This window comes from Furipterus horrens, unplaced genomic scaffold (genome assembly GCF_987537825.1).
Source record: "Furipterus horrens unplaced genomic scaffold, mFurHor1.1.pri manual_scaffold_6, whole genome shotgun sequence".
NCBI classification, from domain to species: Eukaryota; Metazoa; Chordata; class Mammalia; order Chiroptera; family Furipteridae; genus Furipterus; species Furipterus horrens.
Window position 1 is genome coordinate 93,178,415 of NW_028327176.1, and position 25,601 is coordinate 93,204,015.

The 25,601-nt window shown below is 39.5% G+C and overlaps 1 protein-coding gene across 1 annotated transcript in view; it reads right to left on the bottom strand.

Annotated features, from left to right (window-relative positions):
• LOC150006966 (kinesin-like protein KIF6) overlaps window positions 1-25,601 on the bottom strand; it is a 279,604-nt gene that overhangs the window by 125,604 nt on the left and 128,399 nt on the right. Inside the window, exon 7 of the mRNA XM_090280795.1 lies at window positions 2,396-2,602. Within this exon, the coding sequence (XP_090136921.1) occupies window positions 2,396-2,602 (207 nt within the window). The remainder of the gene's footprint in view (window positions 1-2,395; window positions 2,603-25,601) is intronic.

Here is a 25,601-nt window from a genome sequence, read left to right on the forward strand (position 1 = left end):
CATTCAGAGACCCAAAGGTCAATGACATGTGAATGTCACTGCGACCCTGGGTGAATCCATTCCGCTGGACTGGAGCTAAGGGCTGACAGGCTCTCAGTTCCAACTGCCTGACATGCTCTAACCCCGTCCTTGCCTGTGCTACTAATTCTTCAGGTGTCTGCTTACTGTCAGCCCTGAGAGGACCTCCATGACTTCCTCAGTCTAAGTCCCCCATCAGTCCTCACTCCTTTCACTTTCTTTCCCTGGATTACAGGTGCACACTTCATTATTACCTACTCAGTGTATGTTGCCCTCCACTGGACCATGAGACCTCTGGGGCAAAGATGGCATCTGTTTTGCTCACCACTATGCTCCAGTGAAAGCACAGATCTCATCATGTTATCTTTCCTTAAAATATTTGTTAAATAAATGAATTAGTTTTATAGAAAAGCAAATGCCACTTCCCCTATGAGCCTGATGTTACAAGGATTTTAAAGAGAAGATATGCGGGAAGAGAAAGAGTTTAATGACAAATAGCATCTTGCAAAGATTGTGTAAAATAAAGGGAAAAAAAGCATTAGGGGCAGCACATTTCTCTTGAGTGACTATAATTGGTGGAAATTCTGATTTAACTGATGAATGGTATTTTGTATGAACAGATGGACATAATGGAAATTAGAATAGATAGTGCTACCATCTGAAACAAGTGGGTACATTTCTTTGAAATAAAGCACTTTGAATACAGTCAGTCCATTATGTTTTGTAAGTGTCCTATTGAGTAAAAAGCTCTGTTAAGTATAAGTTGTGTGAATTATTTGAGCATGTAAGAGCTCAGAAATGCTGACTCTTGTTAGAGTCACTAAAATGATTTGAATGCCATGCAGACCTTCATCTCTGGGCACTGCATTACTGGGATTCATTGGGTCACAGTCTGACTATGTACACCTTGTTCAGACAAAGCTCTCTTAGCTTTTCTTTTAATCTGCTTTTTCAGCCAACCTGACCATTACAAAGCATTTAACACCAACACGACACCAGTCTCAAAAAGGTTCATTAGGCAGTTAAAAGAAGGTATTCTTATTTTTCTCAAATCTTTTAGCCTTCAACATTCATTAACAGGTCCTCTGCCTTGCCAACATACTCTGTATTTCTCCACTCCAGTTTTTGATCCTGGTTCTCTTCTTTTTAGAATTTGGAAGTAGTTCCATCTTTAACATTCATATCTCAGCACTTGAGCTGAAAGGAATTTGAGAAATCATCTCATTCAATTCACTCATTTTAGAAATGAAAACTTTTTCTGGAACATTTATTTAGCCAAATTCAGATAAGCTTTCTCTGGCCTCAAAGTCAAGTTCAGAAATTAGAAAGAGGGCACACACTAGGTGGACTGTAGGAAGCTTGGGCAGGAGCCAGGAGGGGAGCTAAGGCAAGGGGAACCATCGCAGGGTTAAAATTACCACTGAGGTGAAGTCACCAGAAACTGAAAATATAATGTTCATCTCTAAATTTCGTTCCCATAGCTAATCTATTAGCATGAAGAAATAGGCCATGGGAGGCCATTTGAACCTACATTCACACCCACTACTAATTTCACAACAACAACAACAACAACAACAACAACAACAAAAATAGCGAAATAAAGCACAGGCTTTGGAGCCAAGCAATTCACGGTTCAAGTCCTCATCTTACCACTAGCTGTGTAACCTTGGGAAAGCTTTGGGAAGGCCTGAGTTTTCAAATCTATAAGATGGGAGATAATCACCCACATCTAGTGTAGGACTATTGTGAGGTTTAAATAAAATGGTACATATAAGATGCAAGCAGGTACACCAATGTTCATAGCAGCATTAATCAAAAAGTGGAAACAACCCAAGTGTCCATTGATAGATGACTAGATAAACAAAATGTGGTACATACGTACAGTGGAATACTATTCAGCTTTAAAACAGAATAAAATTCAGATACATACTACAACATGGATAAACCTTGAAAACATTATGCTAAGTGAAATAAACCAAACACAAAGTGACAAATATTGTATGATTCCACTTATATGAATATCTAGAATAGGCAAATTCACAGAGACAGAAAGTAGAATAAATGTTACCAGGGACGAGGCATATAAGGAAATCGGGAGTTACTATTTGATGGGGACAGAGTTTCTTTTGGAATGATGAAAAAGTTCTGGAAATAAATGGTGGTGATGACTGCACAACATTGTCAATGTACTTAAGGCCACTGAATTGTACACTTAAAAATTACCAAAATGGTAATTATCAAAATGGTTTATGTTATTTTACCACAATAAAAGAAGAAAAGAAGCAAAACAAAACAAAAAATGCTTAGAGAATACCAGATGCAAAATACAAGGTCAACAAACGGTAAGTATAGTTACAGCCCATTGTGCCCACTTTACCTGTTCTAAGTAATGTAGTGACAAGTTGATATACTTGGCCTCTGTGAGAAGCTGGCCCCCTACTCCAGTCTTCGCAACTCGCTCTGAACCAGCCAGGTCCACCAAATGAAGTTTGGCATGTCGGACAGTTGCAGATCCTGGTTCTTTGCTTGATAAATGAATAGTGAAAATGCAGTGGGAACGAGTTGAAGCTTGGTTCATAGGAGTCTACAAAAAAGACATTTTGAAGAAAAAATTAGAGACTTCTGGCCAAGATGGAGACCTAGACAGACACTCTGAGTCTCCCTCCACAACTAAGAAGGAATACAATTACTTCAAGACTAGAGACAACCAGAAGTTCCAGAAAATCAAACTAAATGGAATTCCAACAAACAAAGATATAAAGAAGAAATACTCATCCAGACAGGTAGGAGGGGCCAAGCTGGGGCAGAGGGGATGCGGTGTGGTGGTGGCAGCAGCGGCGGCAGCAGCAGGCCGTAAGAAAGCACAGTCACATTTTTTAAAAAGTAGAAAGGGACACCTGGGGAGTGCTCCCAGCACCAGACCAGACTGTGTAACTCATGGTCCCAGTGCTGGGGAAAATAAAACCTCATTGTTTCTGACTGTGCAAACCAGTGAGGGTTGGGATGGAGGAAGAAACTGCTGGTCTCTCAGCAGAGTCTGCTTGTTTAAAGGGCCCCCATGGTCCTAGAACATCTGCAGACCCACCCACTCTGGGAAAAACAGCCAGGGCAACAGCTAGAGAGGCGCCAGTCCTATACAGAAGTGGGAGAGGTGCTTAGAAAAGGGGCAGGTGCTGAGCAAGCAACATTGTTCCGTCTCACACCCCTTCCCCACATACAGCGCCACAGCGTGGTGAAACGGGTAGCCCTGTACTGACAAATACTTAAGGCTCCGCCGCTTACAACGTAACAGGAGTGACAGCTCTACCTAAGACACAGAGGCAAACAAACAGGAGCCCATCAAGATGAGGAGACAGAGAAGTGTGGCCCAAAAGGGGGAACAAATCAAGGTTCCAGTGGGAGAACTAAGTGACGAGGAGACAGCCAACATAACAGACATGGTGTTCAAAACACTAGTGATAAAGATGCTCACAGGCTTGATAGATATGCTTAAGTACAGGAAATGCATAAGGGAAGGCATGAAGGCTATGCTAAATGAAATGAAGAAAAATCCACACAAAACCAATGGTGAAGGAAAGCAAACTGGGGTTCAAATCAATGATTTGGAACATAAGGAAGAAAAACAGTCAACCAGTACAGAATGAGGAAACAAGAATTGAAAAAAATGAGGAGAGGCTTAGGAACCTTTGAGACAACTTTAAATGCGCCAACATCCAAATCATAGCAGTGCCAGAAGGAGAAAAGGAAGAGCAAGAAATTGAAAGCTTATGTGAAAAAATAATGAAGGAAAACTTCCCAAATTTGGAAAAGGAAATAGACATACAAGTCTAGGAAGCACAGAGAGTCCCAAACAAGCTAGACCCAAAAAGGACCAAACCAAGAAACATCATAATTATAAAATGCCAAAGGTGAATGATAAAGAGAGAATCTTAAAAGCAGCAAGAAAAAAGCAGAGAGTTACCTACAAAGGGGTGCCTATAAGACTCTCAGCTGATTTCTCAAAGGAAACTTTGCAGACAAGAAGGGACCGGCAAGAAGTATTCAAAGTGATGAAAAACAAGAACCTACAACCAAGATTACTCTACCCAGCAAAGCTATCATTTAGAATGGAAGGGCAGAGAAAGTGCTTTCCAGACAAGGTAATGCTAAAGGAGTTCAACATTACCAAGCCATTATTATATGAAATGTCAAAGGGACTTATTTAAGAAAAAGAAGATCAAAACTATGAACATTAAAATGACAACAAACTTACAACTATCAACAACTGAATCTAAAAAAATAAAAAATAAAAAATGAAACCCAGCTAAGCAAACCAGAATAGGAACAGAATCATAAGTCTAGATATCATTTGGAGGGTTATCAGTTGGGAGGGGGAAGAGGGAGAAGTGGGGAAATGGCTCAGGGACTAAGAAGCATAATTGGTTGGTACAAAATAGACAGGGGGAAGTTATGAATAGTATAGGAAAGAATGGAGCCAAAGAACTTATATGTACGACCCATGGACATGAACTAAGGAGGGTGGGATTGTTGGAGGGAAGCAGGGTACGGGGCAGAGGGGAGCAAAGGAAAAAATATTGGGACAACCGTAATAGTATAATCAATAAAATATACTTTAAAATGTCATTTTGAAGAATATAAACAGATAAAAATTTATATTTCTGATACATGGCATTTCCCATGAAGCCAATGCTGTCAATGGAGAAAAACCAACAACAACAACCACCCAAAACACATATAGCTGAGAGCCTTTGAGTGAGTGTTTTCACTGTATTACATCTTGAATGCCTCATAACAGATGTAGACGATTGAACTTAGAAAATGAGAAGAGAGTTTGAATGAGGTAAAGCTTGGGTCCTCTCATCAATTGTAATTATTTTATTTCATTACATGACCACAATTCATACCTGAACCTTGGCTAGCCATGTTGAAATGCTTAATCTGGCTATCATGGGAAAGCAGCAAGAAGTGATGCACTGAGAGAATTCATTACACAGTTGTAATCACAACCCATAGACAAGGATGCCCAGGATCACTGCTACTATCTGACACTGAACCAGTGGTCCCAGCCAATGTAACAAACAAGGAAAAGAAATACAAGGCTTAGTGATAGGGTAATAAGAGATAAAGTGTCATTATATACAGAAAATATGGTGGCATACATAGAAAATGCAAGAGCATATACAAACTGTTAAGCACTAAAAAGTTTAGCAGGGTTGCTAGATGCAAGATCAAAATACAAAATCAATCGAGTTCTCATAATCCAGCAACAATTAATCAGGAAATATTATCATAATGGCAGCAAAGATAATGAAATAATAAGAGATTGATCCTATAAAAATGTGTAATTTGTAGGGAAAAAGACAAAATTATATTGAAGATACAAAAAGAAAACCTGAATAAAAGGTGTGCTGGATATTAAAATACTGTTTCACGGATGAGAAAACAAAATTAATATATATGTTGATGTCTCTATATTAACCTAAATATTCAATGCAATTGAAATAAAAGTGCCACAGGTTTTGTTTCTGGAACAGAAGAAACAAATTGATTCTAAAAATCAGATGGAAGAGCAAATATTAAAAAACAACAAAACCAATTATGTGAAAGAAGAACCAGGAAGGGGGCCTTGCCCTGCTATCTATCAAAGTACATCATGATGCCATCATAGTTAAAACAGAGTGGTGCTGGTGCAGGGACAGGTGAGGAGGTCATTCAGGAGCTCTGTAGGACAGAAGTGACATCACATCACAGTGGAGAAAGGATGTATTATCAATAAATGGTGCTGGAACAACTGGCCATCCATCTTGAAAAATGTAAATTTAGATAGCTTCCTCACACTATACACACAAATACATTCCAGAATGCATTAAAGACTTATATATAAAATAATACACAATGGAATACTACACAGTGGAATACTACGCAGCAGAAAGAAAGAAGGAATTCCTATCTTTTGCGACAGCGTAGATGGTACTGGAGAGTATTATGCTAAGTGAAATAAGCTAGGTGGCGAAAGACAAATACCATATAAAATCTCACCTATAACAGGAACCTAATGAACAAAACAAACAAATGAGCAAAAATAGAACCAGAGTCATGGAAACAAGGAACAGACTGACAGTGACCAGAGGAGAGGAGTTGGGGTAGGGGGGGAGTGGGGAAAGAAGGTGAAGGGTCTACTCAAGGGACAGGTATAAATAACCCAAGGACATGGACAACAGGGTGGGGACTGACTGTGGGAGAGGGGGTGGGCGGGGCAAGGGAGAGCAATGGGGGAAAATTGGGACTACAATAGAACAATAAAATAATAAAATAATACAATTTTAACATTAATATTAGAAAACATGGTAACATATTGTAATTAACCCATGGTAGTGATGGATATTTTGTGATAAGACATAAAATACAAAATGAAATTGCTTTACTATATTTGACCTAATAATCTAAAATTAAAGAACTTCTGTGTGATAAAAAATCTACCACAAAGTTTAAAGATTGAGAGAAGATATTTATGATACATATGGCTGACAAAAGATTAATATTTAAAATAGAGAAAGCCTACAAATCAAAAAGAAAAAGACAACTCAGAAAAACAATGAGTAAAAGATATGAACAGGCAACCCATAAAGAATAAAACTGAAAATGGTCATTAAGTACTTAGAAAAAAATGCTTAAACTCATAAATAATCAGGCCAAAATAATTAGAGCTATAACAATAAATTATTTCATTCATATCCATTGTACTGGCAAAAAATTTAAAAAATAAAGTTTAACAAAAGTGTTTGTAAGAATATAAAGAAATGGGAAATTCTACATGCTGCTGGTGGGAATATAAATTAAGAAGCTCTTTTTGAGAGCAATTGGATAATATGTGATAAAGTTGTAAATGCCTATAATGTACAGCCCAGCAATAGATTACCAGGTATATTTCCTAGAGAGAAATCTGGGGCAGGTATACCAGGAGAGAGAGGAGGAGGGGGAGGGGGAGAGGCAGTGAGAAGAGGGCAGAGAGGGAGAGGGAGAGAGAAAGAGGGAGAGAGAGAAAGGGGCGGGGAAGAGAGAGAGATATTCACTGAAACATTGTTTGGGATAGTAAGAAATTCGTGTAAGATTTACAACCTAAATGAACATCTCTGGTGGAAAAGATGAATAAACTGGGATAATTAAAACTATAGAGGCATTAAAATGAGGCAACTTTTGGATAGATTGACCCAGACTGATTTCTAAAATAGAAGGCTAAGTTAAAAATAGCACAAAAATGATAGAAGCACTCTGATAGAACTTACATAATTAAAAATGTAGTAGGTGATCTAGAAATATTTATCCATGGTGCTATAACTTAGGCCATTAAAAGAATAAAAATATGGACTGGAAGGATATGGCAAGTTAATGATAGTGGTTGCCTCTGAGGAATGGAAATAAAAAGCCAATGAGGGGACTTCAACTTTATCCTACTTCTTTTATTTAACAATTATCAGAGGTAAATTCTGATATCCAAAAACATTTAAAAATAAAAATTATCTAAAAATATTTCAAGTGAATGATCATATGAGTAAATGCATTCAGAGCTCCCCTTTTGCAAAATAGAACTTAACCAAAGACTCTGCATATGAAAGCACACTTATGGAGATAGGTTAACATACTTGGATGCTATTTCAACCAGAAATTCTGTCTGTAAATATAAATTCTTAATATACACTATTGTTGACTTACACCAATGAGCAAAATACACAGATGTCTAAATACTGGCCTAGTTTTGGTGATGATGTAGCTAGTGAGTTAAATAGGCTGAAAATGTGATCCATTACTTGTTGCCGCAATAACTATACCCAACCTAGCCAGTGTGTGATTTTGCATGCTAAAGTGGATCAGAAAATAACTGTGCATGTAAAACCACAGACTCAAATTTAGAACCTAAGTTGAGGTGTTTTGGAAGTGACTATAAGTTATTTGCAGAACTTAAACATGGGTTTCATTTCACTGTTACATTCACACAACAATAAATCCTACAGTACTGTAATGAAAGTCCAGTTGACAATCGGCATAAATGAAAACCATAGAGACTATCCCCAACAGCTGTCTTCAGCTTCTAAACTGATATCCTGAAATCACAGTAAAATGCAGGCCATTAGTGAATACTGGAAGAGTGTACCCATTTCAAAGGAATGTGAGAGTTACATCAATTAAATTGTATTTCTGGAGTCTGTAATTAAAATGCCATAATATGCTGTAGGAGTCCATGCCTACAATTTTGTAACTTCTCATAAATATTTTCTGCATGAAGTAGTAGTTGGTGTCCTCTTAGCTAAAATTTTCTTAAACCTCAGAAAACATTCTTTATGTGTAGCTGTTTTAAGTGTGATTGAATGTGCGGGTGTCTGCTCTGTGTTTATTTAAGGATGTCTTTATGTCTCACAGGCAGGCCCCTACATTTGTCCTTTTAAAGGTAAAATTCTATTGAAACATTTCTGAAACTGCCTAAGAACAGATGGCATCATTTAGGCAGATTCATTCAAATTTAAGTACACATTTTAAACAAATGTGCTCTTGGCACTAGAGACTGTGCCTTTGGAAAATTCTAGTGATGATTAATCATCTCCATGCAGAGAGCTTTCACATTTCATATCAGTCTATGTATACAGCTCTGTGTCAGACAGTACAGAGACTAGAAAGAAAACGAGACATGGACCTTGCCCTCAAGGAATTTATAATCTAGCTTAGGAGCTGAAGACAAAACATGTAAAATGAGTCAATGATGAGGATAAGGCAAATGTGCTGTAAAGAAAGTGAACTGTTCTCAGCACTGAGCATCCAGATCCTCCTCGTAACACCTAAGAGTGCTAGTTATTCCCTTGTTCTAGAAGCTCTCCACCCTCCACACTCCCAACTACTCCCTGGTTTCCAGAGTCAAACACTCGCCTGGTACTTCTCCTGTCTCCTTGTCCTTTACTGGACCCTTTCTTCCCCAGTCCCTAAATCAGAAATGTCACAAGCTATGGTCATCATATTTGCTCCCCTTGGGGAACTCTTGCTTCTATTGCTCTAGCTCTCCTCAGATATGCACTCTAGTGTAGTTAAAAATCACACACCCCAAACCTTAGACTTTGCAATGGACATGGAGGCGCAGATATCTTTTTGAATTAGTATTTTTGGAATCTCCATACTGTTTTCTATAGTGGCCGTCCTAGTTTATAATTCAACAGAGCATGAGGCTTCTCTTTTCTCCACATCCTCTCCAACACTTGTTCTTCATTGTATTGTTGATAATAGCCAGTCTGAGAAGTGTGAGGTGATACTACATCATGATTTTGATTTTCATTGTTTACAATAGCCAAGATATTAAAGCAACCTAAGTGTTCATTGATAGAAAACTGGATAAAGAAAATGTGGTATATCATTTATCTATCTGAGATATATATATATCAGATATATAAATTGATATACTATTCAGCCATAAAAAAGTAAAATCTCATCATTTGGGACAACAGGAATGAACCTGGAGAGTATTATGCTAACTGAAATAAGACAGAGAAAGACAAATACTGTATGATTTTACTTATATGTGTAACCTAAAACATAAAACAAATGAATAAAATAAAACAGAAACAAATTCATAGATACAGGGAACAAACTCATGATTGCCAGAAGGGAGGGAGGACAGACCCAAAAGGAGAAGGGGATTAATAAGTACAAATATTTAGTTATAAAATAAGCCATGAGTATGTATGTAATGTACAGCCCAAGGGATATAGTCGATTATATCATAATAACTATTAATGGTGATGGATGGTTATTAGACTTAGAGTGATCACTTAAAAAGGTACATAAATGTTGAATCACTATGATGTACACCTGAAACTAACTATAACTTTAAGTCTGGTTCCATCACTTACTAGTATTGAAATCTTAAATTTACACAAAGTAATTTCAGTTTTCGTATCTTTGTAATGCCATAATGATGCTTTGCTTTGCTGCAAAAAAAATTGTACAAATAGCAATTGAGTTACTGAGTATTGAAGTGATCCATGACCTGAAAGGGTCATATAAATGCCCATCACTGTTTATACTCTCTTCAGATGCCTCCTGGATCCTTATTTCCAACCACAATCTTTCTGTACACCAGAAAAGAATGTCTAAGAGCTCGACTGATAGTTGTCACTAAAATGCTTTGCTAACATCTTGAATCTAGTATTTTCCCAAAGCAACCTCATTACTGTCCCTCAATCTGTCCTACAAATGGATGCTCAATCTGTCCTATATCTGTTGAATTTACCTCCACTTCTCTCCATCTCTAAATATCCTTTACCTCTCACCTGGGTTACTACAATCTCTTACTAGTCTTCCCATCTTTACTCTTGTCTCCTTTAATTGTTCTCCACCTTGCAGACAGAGTACTGCTAAGAGGAACCTAATGAACAAAACAAACAAATGAGCAAAATAGAACCAGAGACATGGAAACAGGGAACAGACTGACAGTGACCAGAGGGGAAGGGGAAGGGGGAGGAGGACAAGGGGGAAAAGTAGGGGAAGGATCTAGTCAAGGAACAGGTATAAATGACCCATGGACATGGACAACAGGGTGGGGATTGACTGTGGGAGTGGGGGTGGGTGAGGCAGGGGAGAGCCACAGGAGAAAAATTGGGACAACCATAAAAACAATTTTAAAAAGGCAAAAAAAAAAAAAAAAAAAAAAGACATATTTGATTATGTCAGCCCTGTCTATATCCCTGAAATAAACAGACATGTTTCCTAAGACTAAATATCCCTAGTTTCTTCAACTGTGTCATATGCAACTGTTTATCAAACTCTTTTTTAAATGGGGCACTTTCACACTCTGGATTGAATATATTCTTTCAATAGTATCCTAACCACAGCAGAAGACACTGGGATTTGCATGTTACCAGCAGTAAATAGCATATGAGGTGTTCTACTGTATCTCCTCCAGCCTTTTACCAATGCTCTGGAATTTCTATGGAAAACATGCACACATTTATTTGATGGCTGCTTTTGATTAGTTTTTTACCCAACATTACAATCTGTTGAGATAATTCCAGATCTTAACTTCTCATTCAATTTTGTGCTACCTGCAAATGAAAATATCTCGTATATCCTCATCCAAATGATGTGTAAAACATCAAATAGGGAAGAACAACATTTCATGAAGATGCCACTACTCTCTACTCTGTTAGGTAATAGTTATGGGTATTTTCAAATTGGCTTTAATCCTAATACTTTCATATACCTTCAATTCCTCTTTATATCCCAGAGGATATTTTAGAAGATTTTATTAAATGAAATGAATTCACTTGATCTATGAATTTTTATAACCCTATCAGAAAAGTGAATGAAATTAGTTTAAGGTAAAACAATGCTGACTCTTTCCTAATTGTATTTTGGTCATTATTTATTAATCCTTTTTCAGATCCTTTTCTTAGGACTTGGTATCAAAAATATTAACTTGTTCTTTTCCAAATATATTTTCTTTTTCTGGAAGTTGAGAATAGATGACTTTTATTTTTGGGGTAAAATTCTAAACACATTTAGGCTCACTGAGTTCCTTACAGATTTATTGTATCTGCAGTCCTTGGTCAATGAAAGTTAGTTTTTCCTGTTTCTCATCTCCAGTACACAAAATTTTACTTCTCACTGAAGGTCTACCCGAAGGTTACCTCCTCCACATAGGCTCTCCACTTTCTTTCTTGAGGACAGAAATGGTGTCTTACTCATCATTGTAACCATAACATAACAACACATAACATAATGTGTGTTCAAAAATATTTCTTAAATTGTTGGCTCTCACTCATTTCTAGTTTTTTGGACTCTGTGACGTGTCTCATAATTCCTAAAACTCTGTAAGTAATTTGGAGGTTATATCTTCAGACTCTTTAAGTGTATGGAATACATTGGAGCCTAAAAGTTAAAATTTTTGGAAACAGCTAGATTGACTCAAGTCTGTCTACCTATCTTGGGCTTCAATTATTCTTTGTTCCTAGTTCCAGACCTCTTAACTACACCCCTCTATATTTTCAACTACCCTTTCTGTTGCAAAAAATGTCCTCTTTTGGCCAAATATTGCCTAGTATTTCTTACTGGAAAAGTATGCCCTTTTCCTCCTCCCAAAATAATCCTACTCAAAATTTATTTATCTTCACAAATTTCCTTGGACTATTCTCTATCGGCGTTAGACATTGTGTTCAAAAAGGCTATTTGACACACGTGCATATAGAAGATCATTAATATCCAAACTCTGGAAAAATCCAAAGAATGGATTGCTCCAAGTGGACTTTAAATGTCCACAATTAAAAAAAAAAAAGACATTGTAACAGACAATTTGCTACAGTTAGTAGTAAGGTGTGATGGTGTGCCCCACTGGGCTACAAATGAACTCATTTTGTGTAATATAAAGAGTGGTGGGGATTATAGAAGGTGACAACAATGAGCCTCTCAGACAACGGAAGCTTCACACTGTATATAGAAGGGGGTTGGAACAGCAATGTGGGTGTAGAGTGGCACTTGAAGCTGCTCTCGCAGAGCACTTTACATGACAGCATTAAACCGAAGAAATACCACCTGCCTGCGCTGAAGGCTAAAGCTTCTCCCACAGCCTTCAAGGCACTGACACCCCCGCTGGGCTGCCACTCTCGGAAGCTATTTCATATGGGAAAACGTTTCACATTTCATTGAACAAAAATCATTTTCTACTGAGCAGGAAACACTCCTAGGCTAAAAGAGAAATTTGAAAAGAAACAGCATAACAATAATAACTGGGTAAGACTGATAATAGTTTTCAAAAGACTGTTTATTTCTCTTCCCTTTTGGGTTCTGTAGAAGTACAACGACCAGTCCTCATGGCCTATGATTTTTTTATGCATATTCTTATCTGCAGGTCAACAAGATTCCCTACAAATTAAAATTTTCACGTTTTAAAATATTTCATGATGGTGTGTGTGTGTGTGTGGTCATCTTCAAGATTGAAAATTTTGATTTTAGGGGCAAGAATTGATAAGTAAAATATGATTTTTGTGTTTACATAATGTATTCTCATGGTTTTTGTAACAATAAATTTTTCTACATTTAATCTCACGTTTTAAATAACTTCAAAAATGATTACAGTTAATATAACTTCCAGTGATTACATAATTTCTTTATCTCATACATAGGATTCTTTAAATACTTGTTTATTTCTTGCCATATCTTTACGTTATATTCTATTCTTATGCACCCAAGTTTTTTTCCCTTTTTTTAACTTACTCTACTTCATAGTGAAATATCTCCACAAGAATTTCCACTAATCTAGAACAGGTTAGATTAAGAAAATCTTCCTTAGACCAGCAGGAGTATGTAATGCATATACTTGAGACTCTTCAGTTTAAACCATCTAAGACCAGTAGCAGCACTCAGAGATTCGAGAATTCAGCTTTCCACTTCAATTCTCCTTTTTAATAACACGCTCTAACTTAGCTATCCTAACTGATATGTTCCTCTGCTCATTTGCTCTGTCTGAATCAATGACTGAAAATACTAAACTCCATGTGTTTTCAGGCTGATATCCTAGCCTTTCAGGTTAAAACGCTCCCCTCACTGGATAAACAATTCCATATCTACTTCTTCCCACAGTAAATGGGCTGGGTAAGGAGCCTCTCCGCCCCCAGCTCTTAATGTTCTCTGACTCAGCCTGGGACAGTGAGGCCTGACCAAACTTGGGGTTTTAACATGTGACCTGTAAACACCTGCCTTGATCTGTTTTTGAGATTGTTTCAGAACATTTTGTCCAGCAGCAAAATATCCTCAATTAGGTAACCCTCTATTGAAATTAATGATTTTAAATTGCTCATTTTCCTTTCTGATTTTTCTCTTTATAAGGTATCTGGCTTTTAGAAAAGTAATCAAAATCATTTTCCCTAGTTGCAGGATTTCTAGGTCCAGTATATTGTCAAAGTAGTTTTATAAAAGAGAAAAACAAACTAGGCACACAAATATTGTTTAAAACTTAAAACTAAGCTTTGGAGCAATCTGGAACATATAATAAGAATATTCTAGCAATTATGATTCACTTTTCAAATAAGAATATCCTACCATATTTTACCATATTTTATTATACTATATTCCTCCCAACAAGTCTGGAATCAATTTGATGGATTTTTGATTTTTATGTCCTCAAAGATTTATTAGCTGACAATAATTTTAGGAAAACTAAATGTCAAAATTAGTGATGGCTCTTCTGTTGATGTCAGAATTCAGAAGATTGCTTCCCTATGGGCCATTTCTCTAGGATTTGGCAAATCAAAGTCAAACACATTTATATTAAAAAATCTAAGTATGCTAAAATTGGCACATACAGCAAATTGAAAAGGAATTTTACCTGTATCTTTAATCAGAGTTATGTTCAATTATCATCCTGTTTGTCATCCTTAAATTGGATATCATCATATCATCAGGATAAAGATTTGGTCTCTGAACAACAGAAACTCCATAACCCCAAATATGTCCCCCGCCTTTCTTTACTTGACTGCAAGAACAATCATAGCTAAATTTAGTCCTCAATGAGAGTAAGTAACTCATCCATCTAGCATATCTGTTTTTCCTTTTTAAAATTGAGTTTAACCTTTTTTTTTCTTTTCTCTTCATTTTAAAATTCAGTCTGGCCTAACAACTTCCAAATCTAATCATATACATAACAGGAACAATACTATTATGGGGCTAAAAATTCTAATGATCTTCTCAAGAATTTATAGCAGTTTACTTGAACTGTCTTTAAGGAAAATGTTTTTTTACAGACACTAATTACCTTCAGATTATAGGTAAACTGAAAATGCCCTCTACTAACCTGTGTATAGACAACGAGAAACAGATAGTGGTAACACACCAAACAGAGCTCAAGTATACTTTTTTTTTTTTTAATCCTCCCTGGAGGAGGATATGTTTATTGATTTTAGAGAGAGAGAGGAAGGGAGAGTGAGAAAGAGAGACAGACACAGACAGAAACTTTTTTTTTTGTGCTATTTTTTGTATGTTTTATTGACTATGCTGTTACAGTTGTCCCAATTTCTTTTCCCTTTGTTCCCCTCCACCCAGCAACCCCCGTCCCTCCAGCAATCCCCCACCTTTAGTCCATGTCCTTGGGTCATGCATATAAGCTCTTCTCAACATTCCCCTGTCCATTCTGCACCCTCCTTCTATGCTTCTTAATTCCTGCACCAATTCCCTCCTTCTCCCCCTTCCCCCTCCCAGCTGACCACCCCCTATGCTCCCCATACCTATGATTCTGTTGCCGCTCTGGTTGTCTGCTTAGTTTCTCTTTGTTTCCACTCCCTAGCTTCTGTTGTTGATTGTGATACTGTTTTCATTTTAAAGTTCATAGTTTTGATCTTCTTTTTCTCAAATAATTCCCTTTGACATTTCATATAATAATGGCTTGGTGATGATAAACTCCTTTAGCTTTACCTTGTCTGGGAAGCACTTTATCTGCCCTTCCATTCTAAATGATAGCTTTGCTGGATAAAGTAATCTTGGTTGTAGGGCCTTGCTTTCCATCACTTTGAATATTTCCTGCCAGTCCCTTCTTGTCTGCAAAGTTTCTTTTGAGAAATCAGCTGACACTCTTATAGGTACCCCTTTGTAGGGAATTCTCTTCTCTCTTGCTGCTTTTAAGATTCTCTCTTCATCCTTAACATTTGGCATTTTAATTATGATGTGTCTTGGTGTGGTCCTCCCTGGGTGTAGTTTGTTTGGGACTCTCTGTGCTTCCTGGACCCATATATCCATTTCCTTCCCCAAATTAGGGAAATTTTCCTTCATTAATTTTTCACATAATTTTTCAATTTCTTTCTCTCCCTCTTCACCTTCTGGCAACCCTGTGATTCGGATATTGGCACATTTAAAGCTGTCCCAGAGGTTCCTAAGCCTCTTCTCATTTTTTTCAATTCTCATTTCCTCCCTCTGTACTGTTTGACTGTTTATTTCTCCCTTATGTTCCAATTTGTTAATTTGAACCCTGGTTTCCTTTCCTTCACCACTTGTTTCATGTGGGTTTTCCTTCATTCCACCCAGGATAAGCTTCATTCTTTCCCCATCCCCTTTAACCTTTTCTTTCAAGTCTGTGAGCATCTTTATCACCAATGCCTTAAACTGTGCATCTGTTAGATTATCTATCTCCTCATCTGTTAGGCTCCTTATCTGTTTGTTGCTTAGTTGTGTCACTGGGACCTTGACCTGCCCCCCACGCCCCACTTTGGGCTGTATTTCTCTGTCTCCTCATCTTCAGAGTTTTCTGTTTGCCTCTGTGATTTGGGTAGGGTTGTCCCACCTTTTAGGTTATAGGGGGCGGAGCCTTAGGTATTCTTTAGTGCTGGCGCCTGTTTCACCACATTGTGGCGCTGTATGTGGGGGAGGGGTCTGAGAGGGAACAGTGCAGGTTGCTACCACTTTTCCAGGCACTTCTCCCTCTTCCCATACTCTGCAAGCTGCCTCCTTTCAGAGACTGGTAGCTTCTTCCTCTGCCCTAACCCCCACTGGCTTTCACAGTCAGAAGCAATGCGGACCTATTTTCCCCGGCACTGGAACCACAAGCTACCTGGTTTGGTTTGGGACTGAGACTGCTTCTCAGATTTAAGCTGTATGACTGTGTTTTTCACCACGGCTACAGTCCCTGTACTGCTAGCCACACCTGTCCACTGCGCTCCCGCCAGCCATGCCGCCTCTAGCTGTGCTGCCCGCCAAGAACCACCCCCACAGCTCCACTCCTTCTCTCCGTCCTGGCTTGGCTCCTCCTACCTTTCTGGCTGATTATTTCTTCTTTGTTTCCTTGCTGACCTTCCCTGTAGTTTTGACTTTCTGGATTTTCTGGCTTGTTTTTTTTTTTTTTTTAGTTTTGAAGTGGTTGTAAATTACTTCTTAGTTGTGAGGAGACGCAGCATGTGTATTTATGCCTCCATCTTGGCCAGACCCAGAGAGAGGGACATTGATGTGAGAGAGAACCATCGATTGGTTGCCTCCTATAGGTGCCTGACCAGGGATCAAACCCACAGCCTACGTATGACATGCTCTGATCAGGAATCGAACCTGCAACCTTTTGATGTACAGGATGACACTCCAAACAAATGACCCACCTGGCCAGGGTTCAGGTATACATTTAAAAAAATTTGTTCTCATGAAGGAAGTTTATCCTGTCACATTGATTGTAATAGCTCTCAATGCTCTCTTTGAATTTGGACATTAAGATCAGCAACCAGCACAGATTTGAGGACAATGTCACTCAAAACAAAGATGCTGAAGGAAGAACTCTAAAAGTCCAGATGTCTAGTATTAGGTATAACATTTCACTCCATTTTATAGCCCAGTAATATTTTGAAAATTCACAGTTCTATCTATGGCCATAAAAATCCCTTTGCTGTTAGAACTGGCAAGACTGCAAATGACATACCCCAAACATGATCATATTACTTTTTTGAAGGTTTTGGTGGGTTATAAAACCCCTATCTCTTCTCTCTTAGCTTGAAAACAATAAAGGAATAAATACAAAAGTCAGCCTGCCAAAAAATGAAAATATCTATCTGCAAGAAATACTAGAAAAACAGCTTCTGTGCTTAAAACTATAGCCAAAATTTATTTCCTGCCAGTTCCCCCCATGTTTATTCCTGATTTGTAATACAAACCAAAAGCAATTGACTTGAGTTCTCAGTTTCTTACAGAAATGGTTTTACTCAGGGGCCAGGACAAGATATCACGAAATGCTGAGTCCTAAAGGCAGCATTTCCCTAAGACCCCTTTCAGGGAATCCAACTGGGAAGGTAGGGAGAGGGAGAAATACTTGTTTTTCCCTTCCCCTCCTGCTGGTTGAGTCCAGACTGATGCAGTGACTTCCTGTTATTGGTAACCTCTGAGTTGCACCAGCACCCTGCTTGACTTCTTAGATTTTTCCATCACCACAAGACAAAACTATCTGCATTGATTTTCTTGTTTTAAACACAGTGACTTGCTTTACTGGTTGGATCCTGACTAATACACTTAATTAAATACACTACATTTAATATCATGCTCACAGATATTATACAACACTGATAGAAGTAAAAGTTTTTGTATTTCTTTTCAAGTCACAGGCAAGACACTGCCCATTTTGCCACACAAGATCCTTGCATGTATTTTACCTACAATTCAATACCTGTAAGTTGTTCTGAACTATATAATTCAAAATACTTAAGTGTTTCCCTTGTTTTCACTTGTCTGCCCAAAGAATCATAGCTAAAATTTGTCCTTAATGACAATAATTAACTCATTCCAATATTCCATCTTCTTTTAAAACAAGTTTACCTCTTAAAAATTTGTTATCTTTAATATTTTTTCCAGATTTATATGTTTTAATATTTCAAGTTGCTTCAAACCCATATGAAAAAAAGATGAATATGTAGCATTAACACAAATATTGTTCTCTTACAAAGCCATGCTACATATGAATTTTATGAGGAGTAATGTGTTATTGTAAATGATACATACACATTATATTCATCAAGATAGACCAAGTTACATTGTGGTAGCAAGTAAACAAATAGCACCATAATCTCAGCGGCTTTAAATCACAAAGGTTTCTCTCTTGCTCATATTACTTGTCCAATATGGTTAATGGCGGTTCTGCTTCATATACTTGACACTAAGTTAGCAAGCCAGGGGGAGGCACTCCCAACTTGTGAGGTCACTATCTCAACATAAACCTTCAGGGTTTTCCACAAAAGGGGAAGAGATCAAGAATAGAACCTCACACTAGTTCTTAAAAGCTTCAAAGCATTCACTCATACTTCATCAGCTAGAGCACGAGATGTGAACTCTCTTCAAGGAAGCATGTGCGAGAAGGAATAGTCTAGAGCAGTGGTTCTCAACCTTCCTAATGCCGCCACTCTTTAATACAGTTCCTCATGTGGTGGTGACCCCCAACCATAAAATTATTTTTGTTGCTACTTCATAACTGTAATTTTGCTACTGTTATGAATCGTAATGTAAATATCTGATATGCAGGATGTATTTTCATCGTTACAAATTGAACATAATTAAAGCATAGTGATTAATCACAAAAACAATATGTAATTATATATGTGTTTCCCAATGGTCTTAGGTGACCCCTGTGAAAGGGTCATTTGACCCCTAAAGGGGTCGCGACCCACAGGTTGAGAAATGCTGGTTTAGAAGTTTTGGTAAGCACTGGTAATCTCTACCACACTCAATTTAAAAATCCATACAACACAAAAAGGAGCAAAGATGAAAGTAGAAATCTCCCAATCAAAAATAACAATGTTAAAGTTTGATAAAAATGTCTAGACATTTCTTTATACATATATGCAAATACAAAATGAGAAGTACTTCTACCAAAATAAAAACATATCTTATGTATTTGAAAATTATTAAATTTTATTTGCATTTAATAGAAAAAAATGAAACTGAAGGAATTAGTGAACTTTAAATAAATATTTTTGTCCTCCACGGTTAAGATATGTATATCTTTTTTAAAAAAAGTATCTCTTTAGAATTAAGAAATACTCCTAGATGGACATGGACAACAGTGTGGTGACTGCCGGGGGCAGAGGTGGGACAGGGTATAGGGGATAAATGGTGATGGACAGAGACTTGAGTTCAGCTGGTGAACACACAATACAAGGTATAGATGATTTGTAGAATTCTGTATCTGAAACCTGTACAATTTTGTTAACTAGTGTCTCTCCCAATGAATTCAAATAAAAAAATAAAAAATAATAAAAAATTTTAAAACAGAGAAATACTCATAGAAAACATTAAGGGACTTGGACCATTATGTTGACATATAATATTTAGACAGTATCTATTCATTTCTTGCTTTAAAATATGAGAAAATTAGCTCACGTGTAACAGCATCCCCTCCTCTCCTTTATAACTCTAATTTTTTGTTAGATTTATTACTTTTATATTTTTAAGGTTTATAATATTCACATTACACAGTTATTCATTTTTTAGTCTACATTGAAGTAAATTCTAAAATTTTTTGTTTTGCCAGTTCTTCTGTACGTTTTTCAGTTCCTGAGCTCTCTATTTCGGTTTACCTTTTAATTGGTTAGACTGCACTGTCAAGCAATTTTTTAAAAAGAATCCCTGAGTTCATTTTCTCTCTGAATTCATATGTGCTTAAGAATATTTGATGTTTTTGTATTTTTAAGGGCAAATGATAATTTGGCTGAGTATAAAATTATTGGAATACAATATTCTTGCTTCAGAAATAGTTTTATTATCTTTTGTCACTGAATGCTACTTTGGAAAAATTTGAGAAAATCTCTGTAGGGGACTGCTCCTTGTGGTTTTGGGAACTGTAGCCCAAGTCATGAGCCAGGCACCCCCTAGGAAGGCCTCTAAGTCTCAGTGGAAAATTGAAAGGCCATGCGGCAGACAGGACTGAAGGCCACTCAAAGGGTTCCCATGAGAATTGGATTTAAAGAATGCATATTATGTTTCAGAGCTTCCTCCGCTTTTCTTATCTCTTAGTTAACTATAAACAATCTATAGCAAAGAATGAAATGTATGAAACCTCACACCTAATGCCAATGTGGCATCAAGATGTTTAAAAGACCCTGACACAGACTGGTCACTGTGCTCTCTATATTGATATCTATAATCAGTAACTGTCAACTGTACCCAAGTGTCTGAAAGCTTATTGATGATTTATAAGCCTTGACCTTGTGCATCCCAAATCCCCTCCTCAATAAAAGGCACGGGAGATGGAAATTCTGTGCTTTCTCCACTAGAGAGATTAGCCACCTCCCCATTCCCCTGAGACAAAATACAGTGTTCTGGATAAATTTGTTCCGCCGTGACCACGAAACCTCTGCTGGACATGGAATTTCCAGCTGAGCCGGGGCATTGGAGGCAGCTCAGCCTCAAATCTTTCATTAAAAAAAAAAAATATTTATTTATTTATTGTTTTTCTATTACAGTTGCCTTACTCCCCCCCCCCCCATTGCTCCCCCCTACCCTGCCCACCCCTTCTCTCAGAGTCAATCCCCACACCATTGTTCATGTCCATGGGTCATTTATACTAGTTCCTTGACTAGACCCTTCCCCTTCTTACCTTCCTTCTCCCTCCTCCTCCCTCCCCCTTGGTCACTGTCAGTCTGCTCCTTGTTTACATGCCTCTGGTTCAGTTTTGCTATTTGTTTGTGTTGTTTATTAGTTTCCTGTATTAGGTGATATCATATTTTATTTGTCTTTCATTGCCTGGCTTATTTCACTGAGCATAATTCTCTCTAGTTCCACCCATGTTGTTGCAAATGGTAGGAGTTCCTTTTTTCTTTCTGCTGCATAGTATTCCATTGTGTAAATGTACCACAGTTTTTTGATCCACTCATGTACAGATGGGCACTTAAGACTGCTTCCAGCACTTGGCTATTGTAATAAAGAGTTTCTGCTCAGCAAAAGAAAACATCAGCAAGATCCCTTTTATTTTCACTCAGAGTTGGCTTGCATTTTCTCACTTGATTTCTATAAGACTCTCTTTAGCTTTGTAATTTAATAAGTTCAATAGATTTTATATTGAATTTGAGCTTTTTCAATTTTTTCTTAGACAGTGTGTGCTTCTCAAATGCAGGTTCAAGTTATTTCAAATTTCAGGAAATCCCCCCCCCCCCCAATGTTTTTCCTGTTGTCTTTGTTCTTTTACTCAGGATTTTAAATTATGTACGGGTCTGTTTTGTTTTCTCAGTATCACTTTCTCTTATTACTTTTTATATCCTTAGTTATTTTTCAGGCACATTTCTTCCTCTTCTCTTTTCCCTCCTCTTTCTTCTTTTCTCCCTTTTCTTTCTGTTTCTTTTGGCTTCTAATGGCATTCTCATCTCTGCAACAGCTTCTTTTTTTTCTTTCATTCATTTTATGAGTTCCTCAAGTTTGGTTTTCATCTTCTTCTCTTGGCTTGCAATCTTTTCTTTGAACCCTTCTACATTTTTAAGCTATTTTTAAAAAGATTTTATTTATTCATTTTTTAGAAAGAGGGGAAAGGAGGGATAAAGAGAGGGAGAGAAAAATCAATGTGCAAGAGAAACATTGATCAGTCACCTCTCACAGGCTCTCAACTGGGGACCTGGAGCAACCCAGGCATGTGCCCTGACTGGGAGTTGAACTGGTGACCTTTCCGTTTGTGGGATGATGTCCAACCCACTGAGCCACACCAGCCAGGGCACATTTTTAAGCTATTTTTTAAAAACAAAGAATGTGTTTAGGTAATATCTAAGATCATGAAGAATACATTGTCTGCTTCTGATTCAATCAACATTCAAATATATGTTCTTTAGTCCCCTCACTCCATATATATGAATAGCTCTTCAGCTGTTTTCTTTCTGATTTTTTACAACATGTCTATTTTTTTTCCTTAAAGAACAGCCTGCAGATGGGTGAGAAAATTCTCAAAATAAGTTTGTGTCCAGAATACTTTTACTATTTGCTACGTTCTTAGCCTTAACAGCGTATACTTTCCTCAGTTTTCACACTAAAAGGTCTGGGATGGTAAAAACTCTTAAGTCACAAACTCACTGAGCCCCATTCACAAAGGATATATTCCTTGGCAATGACCATAGACTCGTCGTCGTCGTCGTCGTCGTCGTCGTCGGCAGCCGTCCGTCTCGAGAGACGATGGCGTAGCTTCTTGAGAGTCTATCTGCACCGCCGAGAATGGCTGTGCAGTCCGATTCGGGAGTGACAATCCCTGCCACACTTGTTACAGGTGAAGGCAGATGGCTGTTGTTGCTGCTGCTGACGCTGCTTCCGCCTCGATCTTTTCTGGACCGCCTCCTCGTTGCGCGCAGCCTCCGCGCGTGAGGTACCTTGCCTGACCGCGAGCCTCCAGGCTAGGCGGTCATCTGCTTGAACTTCCCATGTGTTGAGATTGATGGAGCATTGTGTCATGTCCTTTTTGCAGATGTCTTTGAACCGCAGTTTTGGGCGCCCTGTCATCCTCTTGCCTTCTGCTAGCTCGCTGTAGAGGAGGTCTTTGGGGATACGGCCTGCATCCATTCTTTTGACATGGCCGAGCCACCTGAGGCGTCTCTCGCTAAGAACTGCATGCAAACTGCATATATTGGCTCGCTTCAGCACCTCGGTGTTGGGGACCTTATCCTGCCAGGCGACATGCAGGACGCGTCGCAGGCACCTCATGTGGAAGCTGTTGAGTTTCCTTTCGTGCCTTGCGTAGGTGGTCCACGTCTCGCTGCCATAGAGGAGAGTGCTGAGTACGCAGGCTTGGTAGATGCGCAGTCTGGTTTTCTCAGTGAGGCTGGAATTGTTCCACGCTCGCCGGTTCAGTCTGGCCATAACTGTGGCTGCCCTGGCGATTCTCCGGTTGACCTCCAAGTCGACTGACAGAGAGCTCGAGATGGTGGACCCGAGGTAAGTGAAGTCGTTGACAACCTCCAGGGTGTATCCGTCGATGGTGATGCATGGGGGAGTCCCTGTGCCTTGAGCCATAACATTCGTCTTCGTCAGGCTGATGGCTAGTCCGAACTCCTTGCATGCGTGGGAAAGGCAAGTGACTAGCTGTTGGAGTCCCTCTTTGGAGTGTGATGTCAAAGCTGCGTCGTCGGCGAAGAGCATCTCACGGATGAGCACCTCTTTGACTTTGGTCTTGGTTCGTAGACGGGCCAGGTTGTAGAGCTTGCCATCGGATCTGGTGTGAATGAAGACACCCTCGCTGCAGTCCTTAAAGGCGTATTGGAGGAGCATGGAGAAGAAGATTCCGAACAGCGTAGGCGCGAGGACGCAGCCCTGCTTTACTCCGCTGCTGACTGGGAAGGCCTCAGAGGTTGCGCCGTTGTAGGACACCGTGCTGTGCATGTTGTCGTGAAAGGACATGACCACAGCAAGCAGATGTGGTGGACAGCCAATCTTCCGTAGCAAGCTGAAGAGTCCGCTTCGACTGACCAGATCAAACGCCTTCGTGAGGTCAATAAAGGCGAGGTAGAGTGGTTTATGCTGCTCGTGACACTTCTCCTGCAGCTGGCGTAGGGAGAAGATCATGTCCACTGTTGAGCGGCCAGCTCTGAAGCCACACTGGGAGTCTGGGTAGATGCGGGAAGCAAGGGTCTGCAAGCGGGCAAGAGCGACCCGGGCGAATACTTTGCCGACGACGCTGAGGAGAGAGATGCCCCGGTAGTTGTTGCAGTCGCTGCGGTCTCCTTTGTTCTTGTACATGGTGATAATGTTGGCGTCTCTCATATCCTGGGGGATGTAACCCTCCTTCCAGCAGAGACAGAGTAGATGGTGGAGCGGCTGTAGCAGGACTGGTTTCCCGCTCTTTAGGATTTCTGGAGGGATTCCGTCGCTTCCTGGTGCTTTCCCGCAAGCGAGGCGGTCGATGGCTTTGCCGAGCTCTGCCGCAGTAGGTGGGGTGTCTAGCTCCTCCATGACTGGTAGGTCTGGGATGGCGTTAAGAGCAGTGTCTGTTACGGTGTTCCTCGTTGCGTACAGCTCGAGGTAGTGCTCGGTCCACCGCCGCATTTGCTGTTCCTGGTCAGTGATGACCTCACCTGTCTTGGACTTAAGGGGGGCGATCTTGGAGGGGATTGGGCCTGTTGCCTTCTTGATACCCTCATACATTCCTCGTGCGTTGCCTATATCGGCGGCTTCCTGAATGCTTCTGCACAGGTTTAGCCAATAGGTGTTGGCACAGTGGCGGGCGGTCTTCTGGACTTTGTTCCTGGCAGCCCGTAGAGCTTGAAGTGTACTGGGAGTGGGCGTGGCCTTGTAAGCCAGTAGGGCCTTCCTCTTAGCCTCGATCACGGGTTCCATTTCTTCCCAGTGAGCCTCGTACCAGTCAGCGTTCTTCCGCTCTTTCTTCCCGTAAGCAATAATGGCGGAGTTGTATATGGCATCGCGGAGACGTGGCCAATTGGATTCGATAATGTCATCTGCCGCCACTCCCTCGCCGAGTGCATCTTCCATCTTGTTGATGAATTGCTGGGTCTTAACTGGGTTGCTGGCACAACTGGTGTTGATGCGTGGGCGACCCTTCATCTTGGAGTGGTGCAACCTCTTCGGCATTATGCGCACCTTGCTTACCACGAGGGCATGGTCCGTGTCGCAGTCTGCACTGTGGTAGCTGCGGGTGAGGAGGGTGCTGCCAATATCCGTTCTTCTGGTGATGACGAGGTCAAGCTGGTGCCAATGACGGGAGCGGGGGTGCCTCCATGACACCTGGTGGATCTCTTTGCACTTGAAGAATGTGTTTGTCACGCACAGGCCGTGGTGACACAAAAGCTCAAGCAGTCGCTGACCATTCTCATTGATCTTTCCTCTCCCAAAGTTTCCGAGGCAGGTGGGCCAGGCCATGTGGTCGGCTCCTACTCTTGCGTTGAAGTCTCCAAGGAGATAGAGAGCGTTACTTCTGGGAATCTTGGATAACGCTTCGTCCAGTGCATGGTAGAACTGTTCTTTCTCTTCGGTGGTGGCGCAGAGGGTTGGGGCATATGCGCTAAGAATGCTGACTGGGCCGAAAGTTGTTGACAATCGGAGGGTAAGTAATCTCTCTGTGCCTCCTGTGGGTGGCTCTATGGAGTTAACAAGCGTGTTCTTCACAGCGAACC